At 34.8% G+C, this 23,881-nt stretch overlaps 2 protein-coding genes across 3 annotated transcripts in view; both read left to right on the top strand.

Moving 5' to 3' along the window:
- LOC106945182 (inter-alpha-trypsin inhibitor heavy chain H3-like) overlaps positions 1–15,624 on the top strand; it is a 27,631-nt gene extending 12,007 nt beyond the window's left edge. Inside the window, exons 13-31 of the mRNA XM_015028684.1 lie at positions 1,579–1,870; positions 3,949–4,104; positions 4,232–4,348; positions 4,457–4,625; positions 4,706–4,816; positions 4,985–5,166; positions 5,264–5,443; positions 5,542–5,663; positions 7,400–7,590; positions 11,193–11,228; positions 11,400–11,435; positions 11,714–11,767; positions 12,430–12,477; positions 13,363–13,425; positions 14,064–14,171; positions 14,274–14,442; positions 14,745–14,893; positions 15,037–15,121; positions 15,209–15,624. Coding sequence (XP_014884170.1) covers positions 1,579–1,870; positions 3,949–4,104; positions 4,232–4,348; positions 4,457–4,625; positions 4,706–4,816; positions 4,985–5,166; positions 5,264–5,443; positions 5,542–5,663; positions 7,400–7,590; positions 11,193–11,228; positions 11,400–11,435; positions 11,714–11,767; positions 12,430–12,477; positions 13,363–13,425; positions 14,064–14,171; positions 14,274–14,442; positions 14,745–14,893; positions 15,037–15,121; positions 15,209–15,323 — 2,383 coding nt within the window. The 3' untranslated portion in view covers positions 15,324–15,624. The remainder of the gene's footprint in view (positions 1–1,578; positions 1,871–3,948; positions 4,105–4,231; positions 4,349–4,456; positions 4,626–4,705; positions 4,817–4,984; positions 5,167–5,263; positions 5,444–5,541; positions 5,664–7,399; positions 7,591–11,192; positions 11,229–11,399; positions 11,436–11,713; positions 11,768–12,429; positions 12,478–13,362; positions 13,426–14,063; positions 14,172–14,273; positions 14,443–14,744; positions 14,894–15,036; positions 15,122–15,208) is intronic.
- A 395-nt stretch (positions 15,625–16,019) lies between these two features.
- LOC106945198 (inter-alpha-trypsin inhibitor heavy chain H3-like) overlaps positions 16,020–23,881 on the top strand; it is a 21,195-nt gene continuing 13,333 nt past the window's right edge. The window contains exons 1-15 of one of the 2 annotated variants that reach the window (XM_015028722.1): positions 16,020–16,235; positions 16,856–17,016; positions 17,159–17,263; positions 17,392–17,554; positions 17,653–17,757; positions 18,527–18,655; positions 18,798–18,914; positions 19,013–19,181; positions 19,369–19,479; positions 20,177–20,358; positions 20,448–20,627; positions 20,706–20,830; positions 21,580–21,725; positions 22,307–22,342; positions 23,505–23,528. In XM_015028722.1, coding sequence (XP_014884208.1) covers positions 16,164–16,235; positions 16,856–17,016; positions 17,159–17,263; positions 17,392–17,554; positions 17,653–17,757; positions 18,527–18,655; positions 18,798–18,914; positions 19,013–19,181; positions 19,369–19,479; positions 20,177–20,358; positions 20,448–20,627; positions 20,706–20,830; positions 21,580–21,725; positions 22,307–22,342; positions 23,505–23,528 — 1,825 coding nt within the window. In that variant the 5' untranslated portion in view covers positions 16,020–16,163. The remainder of the gene's footprint in view (positions 16,236–16,855; positions 17,017–17,158; positions 17,264–17,391; positions 17,555–17,652; positions 17,758–18,526; positions 18,656–18,797; positions 18,915–19,012; positions 19,182–19,368; positions 19,480–20,176; positions 20,359–20,447; positions 20,628–20,705; positions 20,831–21,579; positions 21,726–22,306; positions 22,343–23,504; positions 23,529–23,881) is intronic. The other variant, XM_015028723.1, reaches the window with a different exon arrangement.

Here is a 23,881-nt window from a genome sequence, read left to right as displayed (position 1 = left end):
AAATTTTTGTACAAAAATTAGATTTGATAAAGTACTAATTTATAAAAATCTACCTGAAACCTGAGATTATGTCAGAGTTGACACCTATTAAACACAGCACATAACGCAGGAAAGACAAGAGAAAGTTAGATTCTGAATACTCGCGAGGAGAACAGACAGAGATGTGCTTTCAGTTACAAATCTCCTACCGCTCTGAAAGCACATTTGTCTGCTCCTCTCTTTTTATTGTCTTTAGGATCCCTAATCACAGAGAGCGCTGTAACTCTAAAGGGAGGGGAAAGACACTTCATCACACACTCACAGCGCCAAGATTATCACTAACTAACAACACAATCTATCTAACACTAGCTTATCCAGTTCCTGACCCAGGATCAAGCAGGACAAGTTGTACATCTTCACGGCGATGGTTTTATAACTATCTAAGAGGTCAAAGCAGGCCGTTCTGTGAAGAGCTGCTGTCACTGCTCTTCTTCAGAGAGGCCTCCTCTGAGGAAGGAAGCAGAGTGATTAACAATACAGAAACATTCCTTAAAACATATGACTAAACTAAATAAGTAAGAATACATAAACTAAGAACATAATAAAGATATAACAAATAGTTGATAATAATACAATTTACCTAACAATAGCCAAAGACAATTTATCAAAAAACAGGGAAAGCAATTTAGAGGGTGGCTTGTTATTGTTATTAGGTTTTCTGGCTGTAATGCCAAAATTTTTTCCATTGATTATGAAGCTGAATATAAATAATTTTCTACATACAATTTTTATTACAATGCAAATAAGAACAAACAACTTTTTTTTCTTTCAAAATTGACATTATTTTCTTGTTGAATTACCTTTGTGCCAAAACAAAACTCTTGGCATTGATGATACATTTTTAGACAAACTGATGTGAGAGAGGATTCAATTGACAGAAGGCGAATACATCAGCGCACCATATAGACACCCACGCCCATAAAAGATAATCAGTAAAACAATGTTAATCAATTAAATATTTCGCCTTAGCTTTTACCATTTATTCCACGGTGTAAAGTTAAAGCTAAAACGTTGGATTCAGCTGTGGAGGAAGCAGCAGCAGTAGTGGGTACATTAGTAGAAGCAGGGGACGCAGCAGCAGTAGTACAGTAACGGGAGAGGAAGCGCTGCTCCCCATACTGAGCAGCATGAATCCCTGCTATCCGGAGAGCCGACAGCCAGCAGGATCTAACCTCAGTGGTCCATTCTGAGCAGCCATCTGCTAACCAACTGGGAGTTTAAACATAAAGAGCAAATTTGCTGAAATTATGTATTATCTTATTGTATCACCCTGGAAAGAAGAACATTTCAAATGACCAATTCAAAGCTAAAAATGAATAATCATGATCGTTGAATCTAATTGCAGCTCCATGTATGTTATAGTCATTGTATAAAGGAAGTACGCTCTAGAGTTTTACATTTTAAGAGCAGCTGTCAGACAAAAATATACCATCTGAATGACAATGTTCACGATGTTGGATGAAAAGCATAAACATTCAAAGCGTAAAAGTGCCCAATGTTTTGCTGCTGTTTATCTCAGTTGTCACACTTACAATGCAGGCTGCTGGTATCTGGACCTGAGAAAGAGAAAGTGAAGAGCGAAGCCTTGGAGCTGTCCCTGAAATACAGCTTTGTGACCCCACTCACATCCATGGTGGTCACCAAGCCACAGAGGGAGGACATAGAAGTCCTCCACAAACCCAAAGAGGGCGACGGACCCCGGGTCGAAAGTTACGCCACACCAGCCAACAGTAAATGTCTCCTTCTCTGCCTTCTTTTTTATGGAATCAATGACAGTAAGATGCATCATGATGAAATGATGATAAAGCATTTTTTTTTTAATAATCATTTAGCTTAAATATCCATCTGTGAAAAATTGGACGCAATATCTGCAATATTAGGCAAATATAAAACAAAAAAGAGTCTTTGTCCAAAAAAACGATAACTCAGATTATATTGTGTGAAAAATGCTTGATTTTTCTTGAATATACAGTTTAATTTAACAAAAAATACAGCAAAAGTATGGAGAGCCATTTCAGCCAAAATAAAATAAATAAATAAATAAATGAGCAAAATAAATAAATGAGTAAAAATAAATAAATAAATGACTAAAGTAAATAAATAAATGAGTTATCGGCATCTTTATTCCCATTTATATTTAATCATTTATACATTTATTTATTCCCAAATTTATTTCTACCTGGCCTTGCCATTTATTTATTTATTTATTTATTTATTTATTTATTTATTTATTTATTTATTTTTGGCTGAAAAATTTTCCTGCAGAATTTTGGAGGAATTGTATTTATGTATATTTATACATCAACGTGAGTAGCAGGAAATGAAATATTAAAAGTGTTGGTAACACTTTATTTGAAGGGGTGTAAATAAGACTGTCATGACACTGTCATAAACATAACACATGTCATGAACATCAATGAGTCTTCATGAATATTTATGACTGTTGTCATAAAGTGTCATTTGGTAAATTATGACACCTTTAATACAAAGTTGACATTATTCAAAATCTCTGTTATGACAATTTGACATTAATTTAGGCACAATTGTCTTCGTTATGACAATTTGACATTAACCAAGAAATCGTGATCTGACATAAATTTATTATAAAGTATTACCGATTAAACTTTAAAAATTAGCTTTATGTAGTAATATTACAAAGCTCTGCCATGTTGTTTAGTCTTAATTTTCTTAATTTAATCGATCCTAAAGTTTTACAGCAATATGTCTACAAAGTACTTATGAACTTAGCATTTGAAACATTATTTAAGGCTGTTTTAACCCTTGTGCGTGCGAGGACTGAGGCAAACAAAAAGAACTGTGGCAAATGATAAAAGTTTTACGTGTGTGGGGTTGGTTGGTATGGACGCCATTTCTAAACAAAGGGCTAAGTAGTGCAATACACCATCTCCACCAGTGAGAGGCAGCAGAGCACGAACAGGCGTGTAGTGTGTTGGTGAAGAAGAAATCTTCCATATTGTGGCGCCAACCTAACAAGTTATAACGGCCAGACCTCCTGTTTAAAAAGAAGCCGAAGTTTGNCCACAATGAATTGAGTCATCACCGACTATGAGAATGTCCAGAAGAGATTCACCAAGTTTGAATTCATGAAAAGGTTTTCGCCATGATTAACTATTGCAAGAACAGCTGTAATTTCTGAGCATTTCTGGACACCTTCAAAGAGCTGCTTCCAGAAATGGAAGACAAGAAGAAGAGCTCCTGTTTTCAGAGCATTACAGGAAGACTATTACGAAGGAGATGGCTGACATAATCAAAGCAAAAAAATTTACTGTTGAAAGAACCTATTTTCTTAAGTTAAAGAACAAGTAATTCTGTTTTAGTTTTTCAATCAGCATTTCAGAGTAACAGACGTTAAACCCTCTGTTATCTTAGAACAAGTTATCTTTTGTTTTATTCCAATGTGCAAAGGGTTTTTTCTCCAGTTATGATGGTAGTTATAAGTAGTCCAGTGTGTTTCACTTCATTTGAGGTAAGACGTTATATCAGTGACTCTGTTAGCATAGCATTTAACACTGTAATAACACTAAAAGACATCTTCATAACTGTTGCTACTTGTTTCACTTTACTTGAGGTAAGAGTTAATATTAATTACACTTAATGACATCTTCATAACTGTTGCTACTTGTTTCACTTTACTTATTGAGACTAATAACACTTAATGTCATATTCATAACTGTTGCTACTTGTTTCACTTTACTTATTGAGACTGTAATAACACTTAATGACATCTTCATAACTGTTGCTACTTGTTTCACTTTACTTATTGAGACTGTAATAACACTTAANATAGCACCAATTTAAATGATTTCCCTTTATATCATCACTTAAATACACATCAAATAAATACACAAATGTAAACACAACTTCGCAAAGCCTCCTGTGTGACATAAGAAACATAATTCTCTTACGTTGTTTCAGGCATGGGTGTATTTTTATCCTACGGTGGACCAACAGACAACTTGTGAGCGCTGTGGAGAGCGGGGTCTGAATGGAGATCTGATTGTTGTTTATGACGTAAATCGAGGCAACGGACTGGGCGACATCAAGGTGAAACACTCCCGAAAACAATTACTATTACAGATAGATATGAAGATGTGTTTAGCTTAAAACATGACCAAAAAGTCGATGTATCTTTCACTCTTTCACTCATTTGCATGTTTTTACTTCTTCCAAGACTTTGGACGGATACTTTGTCCATCACTTTGCTCCATCAGACCTTCCCCGAATACCAAAGAACGTCGTCTTTGTTATAGATCGAAGTGGCTCAATGCACGGCAGAAAAATGCAACAGGTAAATTATTTCAAAGGCTTGTTACAATTAAACAAACAGTGTGTGATTCACCCAAAACAAATTATTGACTGTTTCTTACCTTATTATTTATGTGTGTCTCTTCCACAGACCAGAACTGCTTTAATCCATATATTGAACGACCTGGCCGAAGACGACTTCTTTGGTCTTCTCAGTTTTGACAGCGAAATATCTCACTGGAGAAGAGAACTCGTTCAGGCCACCAGTGCAAATCTGGAGGGTGCCAAGAAATTTGCACATGGTATCACTGACAGAGGAGGTGAGATTTCTCAGTACACAGGAATACAAACATCTTGCAGCAGGATGACAAGTAATGAATTTTGTTTTTACTTCTCTCAGCCACAGACATCAACGCAGCAGTGTTGGAAGGGGCTCGCATGCTGAATGCACATCCTAGAGAAGGTTCAGCTTCCATCCTAATACTTCTCACAGATGGAGACCCAACATCAGGTAAATTTAAAACACACTCACATGCACTAGAACAAACACCTTCAAAATGTTAATTCAATAATGAGATATTTACTCTGTTGGTACTTAATCCATTCTTTCATTCACAGTATATCACCATCCTGTTGAAATTATGAATATGTTAAAAGTTTTAATCTGGTGTCGTTCTAGGAGTGACAAATCGCGAAGAAATACAATCAAATGTAAGACAGGCGATTGCAGGGAAGTTTCCTCTCTACTGTCTTGGTTTTGGATTTGATGTCAATTTTGAATTCTTGGAGAAAATGTCTTTGGGGAACAACGGTGTAGCAAGACGGATCTATGAAGACTCTGATGCTGATTTGCAGCTCAAGGTATCCTCCTCCATTTCACCAATACTCTTCTTATCAATTTCCAACATTTTTATGCAGAAAACTGCCATCTTCACTGTATAAAACTATACATCAACAGGGCTTTTATGAAGAAGTGGCCAATCCTCTCCTAACAGACGTCACAATGATCTACGTCGGTGGAACCAATCTGACCCAGACTAATTTCAGTCAGTATTATAATGGCTCTGAGATCGTGGTGGCCGGTGAGATCATTGACAACAACATTGAAGACTTTGTGCCAGAAGTTATTGCAATTTCAGTAAGGATCAATCTACAATGTCTAATTATTAGGACTTTTTTCTAGATTATTTTAAAAAGTTGTGTATTCACTTTAAATTTGTTTTTGCATTATGACAGAGTAAACAAAAAGTGACATTTTCTAAAACAAATGAGTTTGTGAATTCTTCTGCTGGAATTGCTGATGGACTTCTTCAAAGGGTTTGGGCCTACCTTACTGTGAAACAACTTCTGGAGAAAGAGTAAGTGGTACAATATGTCACATTTCATTTCTATTTTTATTTAGGATTCTGTTTGCAGTTTTCCACTACAATTTTAATCGATGGGCACAAAAAGGATTTTCACTTTGAAATCTTATCCAGGTCCAGGCTTAAGATAATCTTTTAATGAAATACACATGGTTCTTTACTGGACATAATATTTTTAAGTGGCTCAGTCACAGTTCTGACTTGAATCTGGCTTGAATCAAAGACTTGGAGCCCATAGCTGTCAGGGTTGACACCTATTAAACACAGCACATAATACAGGAAAGACAAGAGAAAGTTAGATTCTTAATACTCGCGAGAACAGACAGAGATGTGCTTTCAGTTACAAATCTCCTACTGCTCTGAAGCACATTTGCCTGCCCCTCTCTTTAGGATCCCTAATCACAGAGAGCGCTGTAACTCTAAGGGGAGGGGAAAAGACACTTCATCACACAGTCACAGCGCCAGATTATCACTAACTAACAACACAATCTATCTCGCACTAGCTTATCCAGTTCCTGACCCAGGATCAAGCAGGACAAGTTGTACATCTTCACGGCGATGGTTTTATAACTATCTAAGAGGTTAAAGCAGGGCGTTCTGAGAAGAGCTGCTGTCACTGCTCTTCTTCAGAGAGGCCCTCTCTGAGGAAGGAAGCAGAGTGATTAACAATACAGAAACATTCCTTAAAACATATGACTAAACTAAATAAGTAAGAATACATAAACTAAGAACATAAAGATATAACAAATAGTTGATAATAATACAATTTACCTAACAATAGCCAAAGACAATTTATCAAAAAACAGGGAAAGCAATTTAGAGGGTGGCTTGTTATTGTTATTAGGTTTTCTGGCTGTAATGCCAAAATTTTTTCCATTGATTATGAAGCTGAATATAAATAATTTTCTACATACAATTTTTATTACAATGCAAATAAGAACAAACAACTTTTTTTTCTTTCAAAATTGACATTATTTTCTTGTTGAATTACCTTTGTGCCAAAACAAAACTCTTGGCATTGATGATACATTTTTAGACAAACTGATGTGAGAGAGGATTCAATTGACAGAAGGCGAATACATCAGCGCACCATATAGACACCCACGCCCATAAAAGATAATCAGTAAAACAATGTTAATCAATTAAATATTTCGCCTTAGCTTTTACCATTTATTCCACGGTGTAAAGTTAAAGCTAAAACGTTGGATTCAGCTGTGGAGGAAGCAGCAGCAGTAGTGGGTACATTAGTAGAAGCAGGGGACGCAGCAGCAGTAGTACAGTAACGGGAGAGGAAGCGCTGCTCCCCATACTGAGCAGCATGAATCCCTGCTATCCGGAGAGCCGACAGCCAGCAGGATCTAACCTCAGTGGTCCATTCTGAGCAGCCATCTGCTAACCAACTGGGAGTTTAAACATAAAGAGCAAATTTGCTGAAATTATGTATTATCTTATTGTATCACCCTGGAAAGAAGAACATTTCAAATGACCAATTCAAAGCTAAAAATGAATAATCATGATCGTTGAATCTAATTGCAGCTCCATGTATGTTATAGTCATTGTATAAAGGAAGTACGCTCTAGAGTTTTACATTTTAAGAGCAGCTGTCAGACAAAAATATACCATCTGAATGACAATGTTCACGATGTTGGATGAAAAGCATAAACATTCAAAGCGTAAAAGTGCCCAATGTTTTGCTGCTGTTTATCTCAGTTGTCACACTTACAATGCAGGCTGCTGGTATCTGGACCTGAGAAAGAGAAAGTGAAGAGCGAAGCCTTGGAGCTGTCCCTGAAATACAGCTTTGTGACCCCACTCACATCCATGGTGGTCACCAAGCCACAGAGGGAGGACATAGAAGTCCTCCACAAACCCAAAGAGGGCGACGGACCCCGGGTCGAAAGTTACGCCACACCAGCCAACAGTAAATGTCTCCTTCTCTGCCTTCTTTTTTATGGAATCAATGACAGTAAGATGCATCATGATGAAATGATGATAAAGCATTTTTTTTTTAATAATCATTTAGCTTAAATATCCATCTGTGAAAAATTGGACGCAATATCTGCAATATTAGGCAAATATAAAACAAAAAAGAGTCTTTGTCCAAAAAAACGATAACTCAGATTATATTGTGTGAAAAATGCTTGATTTTTCTTGAATATACAGTTTAATTTAACAAAAAATACAGCAAAAGTATGGAGAGCCATTTCAGCCAAAATAAAATAAATAAATAAATAAATGAGCAAAATAAATAAATGAGTAAAAATAAATAAATAAATGACTAAAGTAAATAAATAAATGAGTTATCGGCATCTTTATTCCCATTTATATTTAATCATTTATACATTTATTTATTCCCAAATTTATTTCTACCTGGCCTTGCCATTTATTTATTTATTTATTTATTTATTTATTTATTTATTTATTTATTTATTTTTGGCTGAAAAATTTTCCTGCAGAATTTTGGAGGAATTGTATTTATGTATATTTATACATCAACGTGAGTAGCAGGAAATGAAATATTAAAAGTGTTGGTAACACTTTATTTGAAGGGGTGTAAATAAGACTGTCATGACACTGTCATAAACATAACACATGTCATGAACATCAATGAGTCTTCATGAATATTTATGACTGTTGTCATAAAGTGTCATTTGGTAAATTATGACACCTTTAATACAAAGTTGACATTATTCAAAATCTCTGTTATGACAATTTGACATTAATTTAGGCACAATTGTCTTCGTTATGACAATTTGACATTAACCAAGAAATCGTGATCTGACATAAATTTATTATAAAGTATTACCGATTAAACTTTAAAAATTAGCTTTATGTGGTAATATTATATTGCTCTGCCATTTTGTTTAGTCTTACATTTCTTAATTTAATTGATCCTAAAGTTTTACAGCAAGACATCTACAAAGCACTTATGAACTTTGTAGATGCCTACATCTACAAAGTTCATAGATATACACATCTATGAACTCTGATGTCTACATCATGAAATAATAATGAAATAACGTTTCATTATTTAACAGCCTTAAATAATGAAACATTATTTAAGGCTGTTTTAAGTAGTGCAGTACACCATCTCCACCAGTGAGAGGCAGCAGTGCACGAACAGGCGTGCAGTGTGTTGGTGAAGAAGAAATCTTCCATATTGTGGCGCAAACCTAACACAAGTTATAACGGCCAGACCTCCTGTTTAAAAAGAAGCCAAAGTTTGACACCTAATACATATGAGGTATGTGTCTTATTAACTTTACATTTTCTTTGAGAAAATAACATTGACTATGTTCTCTTTCTCTGTAATGTTAGCTATGAGCAATTCAAGCCAATCCTACCTTGCTGTAAGTTAATGTTAGCTAAAGTTATTAAACTCCATTACTGTAATGTTAGCCCTTAATATTAAACATGTTTTAAAGATAGTCAAATTAGTTTTTTTCCCTCCAATTTTAATCTAGCAAATTAAAAGCTAATATGTTAGTCAAAGTTATCCTTTATGTGCGTTATTTAGCAACTTGGCTGATGTGACACAGTGCTTGTGTTCTTTGCTTTGGAAACTTTAGCCACATGAAGACCCAGGCTAGCCTAAGGACACATGGTGGGGAGGACAAAGTTGGCTAATGAAGACATGCTACGAGTGTGGAGGATGATAATAAGGACCAGCCACCAGAGAAAGAAGTTCCTATTTGACCAAAGAGAAAGAAGCAGATGAAATATTCCCCAAGAAAATTAGGTAAGTCGTTTTTGTGTTAATATTTTCACCATGTGAAGTGGGGTGGGACAGCCAGGTAAGTGGGGAATGGGGAGCAGGAATCAACATTCACCAGCTGAGTTAAGTTACGTTTTAGACAACTAAAACTGATGTTAAATCTATTTATTTATTAATAAGCTTCTTGCAAACATCAATAAGCCAGAGTATCTGGTTATTAATGGAAATAGCTTATAATGCTCATTAAGTGAAAAGATACACTCATGTGCCTAAAACTATACATTAAATGATGCATTCGAATAACAGTGGCAGACTGTCTGAACTTCTGCCAAACAAATATTTGATCAGAATAATTTTGTTCAGCTCCATTTATTATGCTACTTGTGTTAAGAAATGATTGTATTGCATTTCATAACAACCAGTCATGTTAACTAGACATTTGTCTGCCAGTCTACCATTCTGACAGTGTGCAGCAAGGGACATTTTTGGAATGGTATTTAAATAAATGACATTGTTTTTTGGTTTTGTTCTTTTTTTTTAAGTGACCACAATGAATTGAGTCATCACCGAGTTCTCCAGAAGAGATTCACCAAGTTTGAATTCATGAAAAGGCTTTCACCATGATTAACTATTGCAAGAACAGCTGTAATTTCTAAGCATTTCTGGACACCTTCAAAGAGCTGCTTCTGGGAAATGAAAACAAGAAGATCTCCTGTTTTCAGAGCATTACAGGAAGGCTATAACAAAGGAGATGGCTGACACAATCAAAGCAAAAAAATGTTACTGTTGAAAGAACCTATTTTCTTAAGTTAAAGAATAAGTAATTTTGTTTTAGTCTTTCAATCTGTATTTCAGAGTAACAATATACTGACCAGACGTTAAACCCTCTGTTTGAAGAACAAGTTATTTTTTTTGTTTTATTCCAATGTACAAATGTTTTGTTCTACAGCTATGATGGTAGTTATAAGTAGTCCAGTGTGTTTCACTTCATTTGAGGTAAGACTTAATATCAGTGACGCTGTTAGCATAGCATTTGACACTGTAATAACACTAAATGACATCTTTATAATTGTTGCTACTAGGTTCACTTTACTTGAAGTAAGAGTTAATATTAATGACACTGTAATGACATCTTCATAACTGTTGCTACTTGTTTCACTTTACTTATTGAGACTGTAATAACACTTAATGACATATTCATAACTGGTGTTACTTGTTCCACTTGATGTAAAAGAAATTGCTATTGATCTGTTATTTAATCATTTCACAGTGTAATGAAGCTCAATGAAATCTTTATTGTTGGTCCTACTTGTTTAGCTTTTTCTCAGGCAGTGGGAATATTAATTGCTGTTTTGTTAAAGCTTTTGGTAGTGTAACAATTAAATCATTATGTCTACTATTATGACATACTTATGACATATGATTCTTGGTTAATGTTAAGTTGTCATATCGAAGACATTTTTGTCTAGATTAATGTCAAGTTGTCATAAGGACATTTTAAACAATGTCAACTTTGTATTAGAAATGTCATGATTTACCGAATGACACTTTATGACAACAGTCATAAATATTCATGAAGACTTATTCATGCTCATGACAGGTGTTATGTCATGTTTATGACAGTGTCATGTCAGTCTTATTCACACCCCTTCAAATAAAGTGTTACCAAAGTGTTAAATCCATATCTTTTTGGAATAATTGGCATATCCCTGTCTACAGTTCATGTTAATGTTTAGAATAAAACCTTCTCAATATAAATTTTAATTTTCTATGTGATTTTAACATTATCTTCTCTTTGTTTTGAATAGGACATGTTGGGCTCGCTGGACATTCTTTTTTAAATGGTATAATAGGCCACACACTGTCATGAGAAGCGTTACATAAAATCAGAGCTTATAGAGAAAGACCAGTTTCTCTATAAACAGTTTATGTGTGTGTGCAGAATAAAACTATCTCAATATAAATTTTAAATTCACAGATATATGTGATTTTAACGTTATCTTTGTTTTGAATAGGACGTGTTGGGCTCTCTCGACATCCTGGTTCACATGGTATAATAGACCACACACTGTCATGAGAATAATTACATAAAATCAGAGCTTATAGAGAAAGACCAATTTGGTCACACATGACACCTAATTTCTCAAAAGTCGGCCTAAGCAAATTATTCTTTTGAGGAAAGAAAAAAGCCTTTGCGGCATGTTGGGATAATCAGATAAAGACAGTGAATATAACACACATCTTGAGATCATCAGAAATTATCTCAATATCATTTTGAAATGAACGGATGCGTGTGATTTTAACGTTATCGTCTCTTTGTTTTGAATAGGACACTTTGGACGTCGTAGTTTTCTTCCTTCACATCACCACAGACAGATTTCAAGTAACGCACGAGACCTAGTTTCTCAACATCTAAATAAAACTAATGTAGCACCAGTGCAACCAATCACTAGAAGAAAGAGAAAAAATGTCTTTGCGACATGTTTGGGTAATCAGAGTGAATGCAGCACAGATAAGGAGGGGAGAAATATAGAAAAGTTGAAGCCTGAACCATTTGAAAAGCATTATAATGCTCTGACATGAAGCTTTCTGGGAATCAATTAAGGGAGACAAAAAATCTGTTTAAGTGTCTGATAGACAAATCTGTGTCTTAGCAATAATATGGTTTGACCAATTTTTTAACTGCAAACCCTGCAAGTTATTTGAAACAATACAGTTTTTAAGATTCATACACTCATAACACAGCATGCGATCCATTTAAGGCAGATCATCACTTTTTGGCACAACACCAGCAAATTTCAGCTCATTAAATCACTTTTTCAGTGTCTGGTACACTTCTGCTTCAAAAAAGAGTTGCTCTTATTTAATTGATTAATTATTTACAAAATCCATATTGCTTTTAATGACAGTTAATTTAAAAAAAGTGAAAAGGTAAAACACTTTTATAATTATCTAGTACTTATTGTTTCTAGTGGTTATTGTTACTTTTGAAGATCTGATAAATGACTGTGCGTAATTTCAATATTATTACCTCTTTCATTTCAGGGTGGTCCATATTGTCATCTAATATAGGGATTGATTACGACTTATATGGTATGTCACATCACACAAAAGTTCTACTATAAGCAGCATTGCAAAAAAAAAAAAACATTTCTTGATATCGTCAACGATAAAATCAAGGTTTTCCATTTTTTAAATCATAAAAATGAATTCATTAGACAGAATGTCTATGTTTTAAATCTCATATGGCTCCTTTCGATATTTTCTGTACATGACTTACAAGCAAAATAATAATAGGACATGTTACATGAGCGACTCGTTTTGGGCCATGCCCCAGTAGCTTAACGAATTCAAGTCAAAATTTTAACAAGGCCACTCCAAAACCTTGATTTTGTATTTTTTAGCCAGTCAGAGAGGGTTTTGCTGGTGTGATGTGAATAATCTTGGTGACGATAAACCAAAGTATGCCTGAGGCTAAAGTCACTAGCCGAGGACCAAACTTTCTCCTTCAGAAAGAACTCATGGTTCCATTAATTATGACACTTTGGCCTGAAAAGAGCAAATATGGAAGAAATACTTTGACACAGCACCTTAGCTCACCTCATGTTGTCAGGCAGGTTCTAGTTACATGATGTCTTGATTCTAGAAATCTGCCTTTAATCAGTACAATCAGTGAAATTAAATATATAAGCTATAAATTGGTTGATTACTTAATATCTAAACAAAATTAATAAATAATAAATCAGGTGACAAAGTTTTTTTAGTTCACTTATGATAAATTTTACTGATGGTAGAATTTGTTTGTTCTGAAACCTAATTGTGACAGAAAACAAAAACTAAAAAACAAACAAACGAAAAGTTTTAATGGGCAAATATTTTTTCATAGTGATGTAAATACTGAACTGGTTAAAGCAAATGGTTAAAGAAATCTCCTCTTCTCTGAGATTAAGCTTTCAATATATCAAACTTTGTTTACAGATATGCACCCCACTATTATTGCAATGACTCAGTCGACGGAAATAGAAATGACAACAACACCCGGTAACGTATTACCTATCCATTAATTATGACACTTTGGCCTGAACATTTTGTATTCTGTTCTTTTTCACAATTTTTTTTATTTTTTATTTTTTTTTGGCAACAAAAATAGTTATGCAGATTTACAGCCTACATAACTTCAGAAAAGTTATTACTTTTTCCAGCTGTCCGGTAGCACAATTGGTAACCCCGTTGAAGAAATATAGTGAGAAATTAGCATAATAAGGACAAATTGATCTGAAACTGATGAAATACTGCTGGAGAAAACAGATCAGGCAAAACATAGAATGCAACTGTAAAATGAAAAACACAGAAACTATACAGTAAGTTATACTGTATTGAGTTTTTCCTTTTCAGTACTGAAAAAAGAGAATATGTGATCCGTCTTAAATAAGTAGTTTAGCAGTAATTTATTAAGGAAGTTTATCCTATTTAAGTTAAATAAATAAATGTAACTCAGTTACTTGTGATCAGTTGAAGCTATTTGTTTACGTTAGAGCTGCATTCTTTTTTTATAGGAATAATAATCATCATCAAATTTCCGTAGATGAAACTCAGATTATTTCATGTGTAGCTGAAATGAATGACCGTGTCGGTTTATGACATCTGTTTTTTAACACAAAACTTTCCTCTCCGTCCAGTTCCTGTTTCTCACAGATTTATTCGGAAAGCTGAAAATCAGCCTCTTCCACTTTGCTTTGATGTCAGTAAAGCTGACATTTTCAAACTGCTTCACCATCCTAGCAAGGGTTCGTAATGTTTCTATTTGTGTCATTTCAAGATGAGAAGTTTGTTTTCAAAACTTCCATGTTGAAATGGTCTCCACCTTTATTTGATGTTCTTGGTTTCAGCGCTGTTTGTAAATGGTGAGCTGGATTCGCTAACAAACGGAGGCTTCACTAAGATCGTTATTCACATCAGCGCTGACCAGCACATTGAGGTTGATCCGGAGGGAATCAGTCTTCAACAGGGACAGACTGCGACGCGGCACACTGGACAGGATCTCATCACAGCTGGACGGTGACCTTCTGTCATTTACAACTTACAACTTCCTTCTAAGAAACAACAATTATCTTCAAATTTAACACTGGGCTTTTTGCAATAGATTTTTTTTATTATCACTAGTTTCTGAATTAGAGTGTGCAAAGGAACTTGATTTAAATATTACTTAATGGTATTTTTGGTGTACTTGTCATGATAAAATGACAGATTTCTAGTCCATGAATGCTCCAAAAGAGATGTGGACCTTCTTACCAGAGCTAATGTGATTTTCTAAAGGCTGGAAAACAGAAGTTAATCTTAGGCTGTGTGCATTTTTCTAGTCTTACAGTGATCATGCGTGTCAAAGAAATAGATGTTGCGGTGGAGGATGTGCGCTTGGTTATCTTCATTCATGAGAAGGACGGGAACAAATTCCTCTGGCCTGTTTTGCGGCAGATGCCATCTGCCAATGACACAGAGGGACTTTTAGGTGAGTAAAAATTCTTTTTTTTTCCCAATTATGAACTTTTGGAAAAGATGCATCTACTGTAGCTTGCAGCTCATCCAAACACAGTATTTGAAGGTTATTCTGAGCCAGCTTTTTAATGCTAAGTCCTGCATTTTTGAGTGCAGCTTTAAAACCAGCAGACTATCAGGTGCATCTGCAACAATCTGATGGGAAACTGAAGCTCAATGACAGAGAGGCTCCTGCTTTCAGGTATATTTTGTATTCTGTTCTTTTTTATATATATATTTTTTTGTTTGGCAACAAAAATAGAGTTGTTTAATTCTCTTTTTCTTTCAGATCCACTGCAACTGACTACAGCATTGCCAATCCTGTACCAATGAACTGTTGGCTGGTGGGAGCTGACTTTGCCCTGGAGAGGACTTTGAATGATTACTTTGTTGCACAACTTTAACTGGAAGCTATAATGAATGACCAAATGCACATTTAAAACAACATTACCAGCATTCAAATGCCTATTAGTCAGGATCAGTGAAAAAAATGATATCGTTTTAAAGTACGTTTAAAGAAAATTAAACATAAATAAAAAACATTTGTACCATTAAAGGAGGTGAAAGGGGCAAAAATGAAACCCATTAATGTTCAATAACCTTACTGTTTTAATGCATATAGATCCTGGAAGATTTTTGTTGTTATTGATTGCTGTTTGTTTAATTCTGATTGTATATTAATAAAGGAATGCAGATATTTAATATTTTTGAGATCATATAAGGGTTCTGGCTCATATATCTTTTCTTCCTCTCTGTCTTGCAAAGCTACGCTTAAAAGCAATTTATCTGTGTTTGTTTTTATGAAATAGCATCTTGCCCATATCCTGTCTTACCAACATCGTCAAAAAGCCTGAAAATATTTGAAAACGTCATGAATAAATTTGAACTTTAAAACAAGTTATCTCTGTTCTTTGCCTGTTTGCCTATCAAAGCATGTGTTCTGGTCAAACTGTCTCAGTTATATAACTTTTGTAGGTTTTCAAATTAGCGGGATGGTGTTCACCAAACATACGTGAACAAAGTCCAGAAGCTGGACATTCAGAATCAATCGTAAAGGTTATGCACATAGCAGGATTACGTCAAATTTCTGTTGACTTGAGTGGAGGCGGATGGGTGGAGCTTTCATGTTTTATTTTTTTGTTCTTTCTACATGATTTGGCTTTTAAAATGTGTACAAACAAGAACTCACTTTGAGTTTAGCGGAAAGATCCAGCTGGTTCTGTTTGAATCTGCTCCGAGGTGCTATGGGGAGCTCTGTGGAGCAGATCGTCCTCTTTGGGCTTCTGCTGGCTTTCGCTGCTGCACAACCAACGAAGGTATAGTAACAGGACAGAGAAGCACACTGCAAAACAGCAGGATGTATGGATTACCTGTTTAAATACTAATTGTTTTTGTAGAAATCTATCTGTGGGTCATGATCTCTTCCAACAACAGAACAGTTTAGGGAATGTTTTCTCTGTGGTTAATATTATTGTGATTTGTATTTTTGCTTTGTTCTGTGTGTTTGTTCATAATTTATTTAGTTACCATTGCACTGAAATGTGTTATTGCTCGTGAAACCTTTAGTGTTAGAGGACATCTGAACGCCGTCTGAAATTGTCCAGTTAAATTTATCAGTAAATGAGAAAGAAAGATGCAAATATATGGTACTTTATTTTGCCGTGTAAGTATTGATTCAATACTTCAATTCACAAAGTGATTACTCACAGACTGTGATGGAAACACAACATAAAAATATTTAGTATTTAGTACCTGCTTAATTACATGTTAATTTGTTTAAACAGTTATATTTTACCTATTAATGCTTTGATTTATAATCAGTGCTTTTAGTCACTGAAATCTGAATTGTAATGTTATTATTATTATTATTATTATTATTATTATTATTATTATTATTATTATTATTATTATTATTATGCTTTCTGGGTTCTTGCAGGATGACTGGGACATTTACAGCTTTCACATCAACTCCACTGTCAGCGGCCGATATGCCACCACCGTCATCACCAGCCGTGTGGCCAACCGTATGAATCAGTCAAAAGAAATTGTGTTCCATGTTCAGATTCCCAAGAATGCCTTCATCAGTAAATTCAGAATGTGAGTTAATGGAATCTTAATATGTCAACATCTAATAATGTATTTGTTTTACTATTGCTTCAATGTTAGACAAAACATTTTATGCAGGAGTTAAGAGAGAAGTATGCAGAACTTAAGCAAAGGCCCTTTTTGGTGTCTGCAGGATGATGGACAAGGAAGTGTTTGATGGAGTTGTGAAAACTAAGGAACGAGCTCAGCAGCAGTACAGTCAGGCTGTGCTTCTTGGACAAAGTGCCGGGATTGTCAGGTATAAGCTAATGGATTGATTTACTTACAGGACTGAATTAGATGCGATTTTTGTCTATTCCAGTTTGCACAAGTAAAAAAGTTGAATTTAAATTTTTGGAACTTCATGTGCTGATTATTTTTTACTAGTTCTGTAGGGAGAACCATGGAGGAATTTAAGACATCTGTGGCTGTAGCGGCCCACAAAAAGGTCACCTTTGAACTCACCTACGAGGAGCTGCTGAAGCGAACCCACGGCAAATACGAGCTGCAGATCCACGCTCGCCCCATGCAGCCAGTCAGAGACTTTAAGGTTTGCTCATTATCCATTATAGCTCATTATAACTTTCTCTGATAACTCCAGTTTCTCTGATATGGTCTTCTGTACTCTGTGTTATTTTCCAAACATAGGTGGATGTGCACATTCATGAGAAAGCTGGGATCAGTTTCATTAATGTGAAAGGAGGACTGAGCACCCTGGCTAATGCTATCACCAAAACACACGCAGACAAACAGGTACAGCTGGTTCTGGTGGCGTGTGTAAATGTATCCACAGTCTAGAAGTTTGGGAAAGTAAAAACATAAATACAAAGTGTTCCCTAAAACACTTACTACAGAAGTGCAACGTGTCTTTTATGTCAACTCTACACACACCGACAAAAGTACAGTCATGCATTATCATGTATGCAAGCAAGAAAACTGTCAATATTTGATTTAGAAACTAAATCAAAGCAAACAAGAAAACCCAGAGACCACGAAATTAAGTGTAAATCTAAAAATTCCCGATATTCATAAGAATACACGTGGCTTCTTTTTCATTAGGAAATGCATGTTTTCAAACCGAAAGGAACAACTTTCTTTCATTGCTTGAACTTATTGTCATTGAACTCCAGGGCTGGTGTCCTTCAACTGTTAGACGGTTCTCTGTTTTACCAGACCTGATCCTGAATTAGTTCACAAGCTCTGTTGAACTTGATTTAAAGCCGACGAGGCATTTCTACCCTCTGAGTGGAGGCGATTTGAACGAGGGCATCTCCTAAAAGTTGCAGGACGCTGGCCTTCAAGAACTGAAGTGTGACACACTTCCAGCTGTAATAAAACCTCAGACAAAAAGATTTCAGCTAAAAGAAAGTCAGCTTTTGTGTGATTGTGGTTCAGTAATTACGATGCTTATTTCAGATGAACTGATAAATCAACAGTTTAAATAAAACGTGGAAATGTAATTAAATTAAAATCATAATGTTTCGAGTGTGCAACTTCGGATTTATCTTTTTTTTTTCCCCAGGCGTGGGTGCACTTCTATCCAACTGTGGACCAACAGAAAACTTGTGAAAGGTGTGGAGAGCGGGGTCTGAATGGAGATCTGGTCATTGTTTATGACGTCAACCAAGACAACGGACTGGGAGACGTCAAGGTAAGATTTTATCCACAAAATTAGTTTTTATTGCATTTTACACCCAAAGCTATTCAGTACATAAGCCAGCTTCTTATTCTTTTTTTCATCAAACATACTGTTTTTCTTTTCCAAACTTTTGTTTTTATTTGCTTACTATTAGATTTTAGACGGATACTTTGTCCATCACTTTGCTCCATCTAATCTTCCCCGAATACCAAAAAATGTCGTTTTTGTTATCGACAAAAGTGGCTCAATGAGCGGCAGAAAAATGGAACAGGTAAAGTATTTATACATCTCTTTTTTTATGCGATTTATCTCTCACTTGAAGAAAAGACTTAAGAAGTAAATAATATTTTGAATGCGTCTCTGTCACAGACTCGAACGGCTTTAATCCATATTTTAAATGACCTGACAGAAGACGACTTCTTTGGTATCATCAGTTTTAATCACGCCATATTTCACTGGAAAACAGAACTTGTTCCAGCCATTGCTTCAAATGTGGAGAGGGCTAAAGAGTTTGCGCAGAGTATTCGTGACGGTGGAGGTATGACCTTTCAGTAAATATGAATAATGCAAGGCTGTACAGTTGTGCAGTTGGTAGCTCAGCTGCTTTTCTGCAAAAATGTCCTGGGAAAAACCCCAGCATGATGTGGATAGATGGGGTGATTGGTGGATAATGTGGCATTTTGCATGGTGATGGAAGAGAAACATCATCATTTCTTCTTTCTCAGCTACAAACATCAATGACGCGCTGTTGGAAGGAGCTCGCATGCTGAATGCACAAAGCAGGATAGGCTCGGCTTCCATCCTGATATTTCTCACTGACGGAGACCCAACAGCAGGTTAGACAAAAATAACACAAAGTAAAATAATTAGTTCTTCAAAAGCAGAATCCAAAGCAAAGAATTTCCAGTGACTCCTTTTGAAAAATTTGGCATTTTTTTTACTGAAAAATTTAAGTGATATTTTGAGGTTTTTGTGAATTACTTATGAGTTGTAGACCATAAGCTAAGTATTAATGTTTGTGTATAGATACTTTGTATTAATAATACAAATCTCTAAGTGGTGATTTATAGATCTGTTTTAGTTTTCCTAAAACTAAAACAATTAAAACTCAGTTCTAAAATGATCCCAGACTTAAATTTCCAGTTTCTTTTACACTATATCTTTTACTGTAACTTGCATTTTCATCTTGCAGCTTGATCCGTCATAGGGTTTTTTAACTTAAAAGCATACAGTTTATAACATTATTAATGTTTAATCTCTGTCAAATAATAAAATAGTCATTATTACTTACAGTAATTTCCTTGTTGAGGTTTCTGAAAGTTCAGTTCCTTTGTAAAAATTATTACAAAGTATTTTACAAGGTTTTACGTAGATATTTTTTTGTTTTTGAGAATAAACAGACCTCTCTTGAAGAGAATAGATTAATAAAGTCAGAATAATGATTAAAATCAGACCTTTTTTAACCTACCTTCAGATGCTAACTGCTGGTTCAGAAAATTTGAGCCTAACATGGCCTGTTTTCTGTCCTTTCAGGAGAAACTAATTTAGAAAGAATACAGTCAAACGTCAGAGAAGCTGTTGCAGAAAAATTTCCACTCTACTGTCTTGGTTTTGGCTCTGATGTCAATTTTGAGTTTTTGGAGAAAATGTCACTGCAGAATAATGGCGTGGCAAGACGGATTTATGTAGACTCTGATGCCGATTTACAGCTCAAGGTATCCTCCTCCTTTTCACCAGTTATCCTTATACCATGTTTTTACATTTAAAAGTCATTCTGTATTAATTTATTATTGCATGTTAACAGGGTTTCTATGAAGAAGTGGCCACTCCTTTGTTAACAGATATTACAATGATCTATGTGGGTGGATCCAATCTAACCAAAACAAATTTCAGTCAGTATTATAACGGTTCTGAAATCGTTGTGGCTGGTGAGATCACAGACAACAATGTAGAAACCTTCACTCCCCAAGTCGTGGCTTACTCAGTAAGGACCAATTCATAGCACACAACTACACTGTCCTACAAAGCTAAGTCGCCCATTAATAAGTGATATTTTTGACAGAGCAACAGAAGAGTGACATTTTCTAACACAAGTGGTTCTACGGACCAGCCCAGTGAAACGGTGGCTGAAAACCTTCTGCAGAGGGTTTGGGCCTACCTCACAGTTAAACAGCTTCTAGACAGAGAGTAAGTGAGACATTTCTTCTCTTCTGTCCTTATGTTGGTAGTTTTTATATATCGGTATCAGAATTTAAATAGTTTCAGTTTATTTAGGGGTTTACTGTTAAGGCTGTTAAAGAGGCGAGTGATAAAAAAAAAAATGAATAAATTAATAAATGATGGTGAAATTGCAACTGACTGAAATTGTGCAAAACGATGTACTTGTTTTAAATATAACACAGTTGCCTTAAGTATTGTCTATGAGACTAAGGAACCAGTATGAGATGCAAGTGGATTGACAGACACCTTACAGATGATTAGTATTTATTGCTGATTGATGCTTCAGAAATGCTATAAATACATACAGAAAAAGAAAATCAATGGTTTTATTTCATGTGAAGCCAAAATGCCATTTAACTTGTAAAACAAAATTAACTGATAAGTGGTTAGATATTTCCTTTTACATTACCCACACAGATAATAAATATTAGCTCCTATTACACTAATGTGTGAAAGACAATAAGCTTTGAATTTTCATGTCATTTTTAAGCACAAACAGAAAATATTTTCAAAGGGAAAACATTTTATTTCAGTATGAGGAAATGTATATATTTTTAAAAAATAAAAAACCACAAGAAAAAAAATTGTTGTGAGGACATTTACTCTTTGCTACTCTGTTCAACGTTTAAACTATTTTGTATAAAAGTGGCCTCTGATTTTTTTTTTTTGCTGCACTTTATAATGTTGTCACATTATGACAAGATGCTGTGATTCAGGCTGCTGTTATCTGGACCTGAGAAAGAGAAAGTGAGCAAAGAGGCGCTGGAGCTGTCCCTGAAGTACAGCTTTGTGACTCCACTGACATCCATGGTGGTCACCAAGCCTCAGGGGGAGGAATCCGTCCTCCACAAACCCAAAGAAGGTAAAACGCCACAGTTCACAGGTATTGCATTGTGTCCAAATCTAAACAAGTACAGTTATTTTTTTGTTATGTTAGTTATCTTTTTTATGTTTTTGCCAGATATTACATTTCAAACATCAATGTAAAAATAACTAATTTAACAAGTAAATATTTTTGGTTAAAATGTTTCACAGGTGGAATAAAACTATTTATTGTGGAGTCCTCGTGTGTATTTGCGCAATATAGTCCAGAAATGTATTGATTTTGAGGTCAGCCTATATGGGACCTGGGGCAAGATTAGACGGACCCCCATTCACGGCACTTTGTAGCTGGTGAAAAATTAATTAACATATTTATCTTCTAAAATTGATTATCGCTGCATTCTGTCTCCATTTTTCTCATCCCAGTTTCTCTCTAACTTTCCTCTTCGCATCTTCCATTCCTCTTGTCTCCTTACTGTTGGTTGTTTTTAATTTCCTCCTTAGAAAAGGTTTTCAGTTATATTTCTTACACTGGTTTTCCAAATCAAAAAAAAAATTTAAATAGTTTCTAATGGATATAAATGGAAATCATTTTAATATTCTTATCCATTTCTTTCACAGGAGCTGCTACATTTCCTTCCAGTTTTGCTGATCCTGGTAGGTTAAGTACAGCATGTGAATGTTGCGTTGAAAGTAACAAAACACAGAACTTTATCACCAGCTAAAAGATCAAATTTAGGTTAAAATCAGTGAAAATGCGATAAAGAGTTTAAACATTCTTTGAACTGGAAGCTGGAAATTATCCCATTTACTTTATTTAAATTAATATAGTCAGCTTCCCTGCTTTGTTTTGTTTGTTTTTTTTTTTCATTTGTATTTTGATTTTATGTCCCTATTACCAGATTTTTAAGTTTTTAATTCTGAAAATATGTTTCAATGTTGAGTAAATTGGTGTCAACAAATCTATTTGTTTTTCTTACTTCAGTTTTAAAAGCTAATTATTATAAATATTTAGAGAAAACATAATTTTGTGCTTCTTTACTCTTTTAAACACATCTTGTGTACAAAATGGTGCAATAGCAAAAATATACACTACGTATCAAACGTTTGGAGTCATTTTCTAATTGGCTTATGTTTTTTAATAAAAAGTAACATTTTCTTCAGTTAAAATAACATTCAATTATTTAAAAATACAGTGTAGGCATTGTTGATGTGGTAAATGATTATGAGAGCAGGAAATGTCTGTTTTTTATTGGAATATCTTCATAGTGTGCAAAATGAGCACAATATAAGGGTTGGGGTTATAAATGTGATAGTGTTGAAATAACCCAAACAAATTACATTTCAAACATAAATGTAAAAATAACTTATTTAACAAGTACATATTTTGGTCTAAAATGTTTCACAGGTGGAATAAATCTATTTATCGTGGAGTCCTCCTGTGTATTTTGCAATATAGTCCAGAAATGTATTGGTTGTCAGGTCAGCTGACAGCCTAACTGGGGCCTGGAGCCAGATTAGGCGTTCTCCAATTCAAGCCACTTGGTATCTAGTAGAAAATTAATTAACATATTTATCTATTAAAACTGATTATTGCTGCATTCTGTCTCATTTTTTCTCATTCCAGTTTCTTTCTTACTTTCCTCTTCTACTGTTAGCTCCTTACTTTTGACTTCTTTGTTTTCCTCCTAAGAACAGGTTTTCGATTAAATTTCTAACACTGGTTTTCCAAATCAAAAAAATAAAATAAAATACATAAATACTAATTATCTCTAAGAACTTTGCTTTATTCTAATACCATCTTCATTTTCTTTAACAGGAAGAGCTCAGACCCTTTCCACAGGTTTGTAGTTAAACACAACACATATTTAAGAATTGTTGCAAGCAAAACCACAATGTTTATTACAAATAAAATCAGTGTTGAAATCACTGAGAAATATCAAGACTGAAGAGGAGATTTTACTGAAATTATCATCAGGCATTTATTATCCTGTCCTGAAATGACTGTCGAAAAGGTAAAATCATCTAGAATTAGATGTTCAACAAGATGCTTTCAGAAGTCACATTGTAGAAGCTTAAAGGACGAACACAACCAGAACTACCTTGAGCAGGTGTTAATAACCTAGAAGGTGTTAATAACCTAGAACTACTTCTTTTTGTCTGTCTTAGTTTCCTCTTCCCATCTTCTCTTCCTGT

The sequence above is a fragment of the Poecilia latipinna genome, unplaced genomic scaffold (genome assembly GCF_001443285.1).
Source record: "Poecilia latipinna isolate Pla-1442-1.1 unplaced genomic scaffold, P_latipinna-1.0 Scaffold133, whole genome shotgun sequence".
Lineage (NCBI taxonomy): Eukaryota > Metazoa > Chordata > Actinopteri > Cyprinodontiformes > Poeciliidae > Poecilia > Poecilia latipinna.
This window is presented reverse-complemented; position numbering and strand designations above follow the sequence as displayed.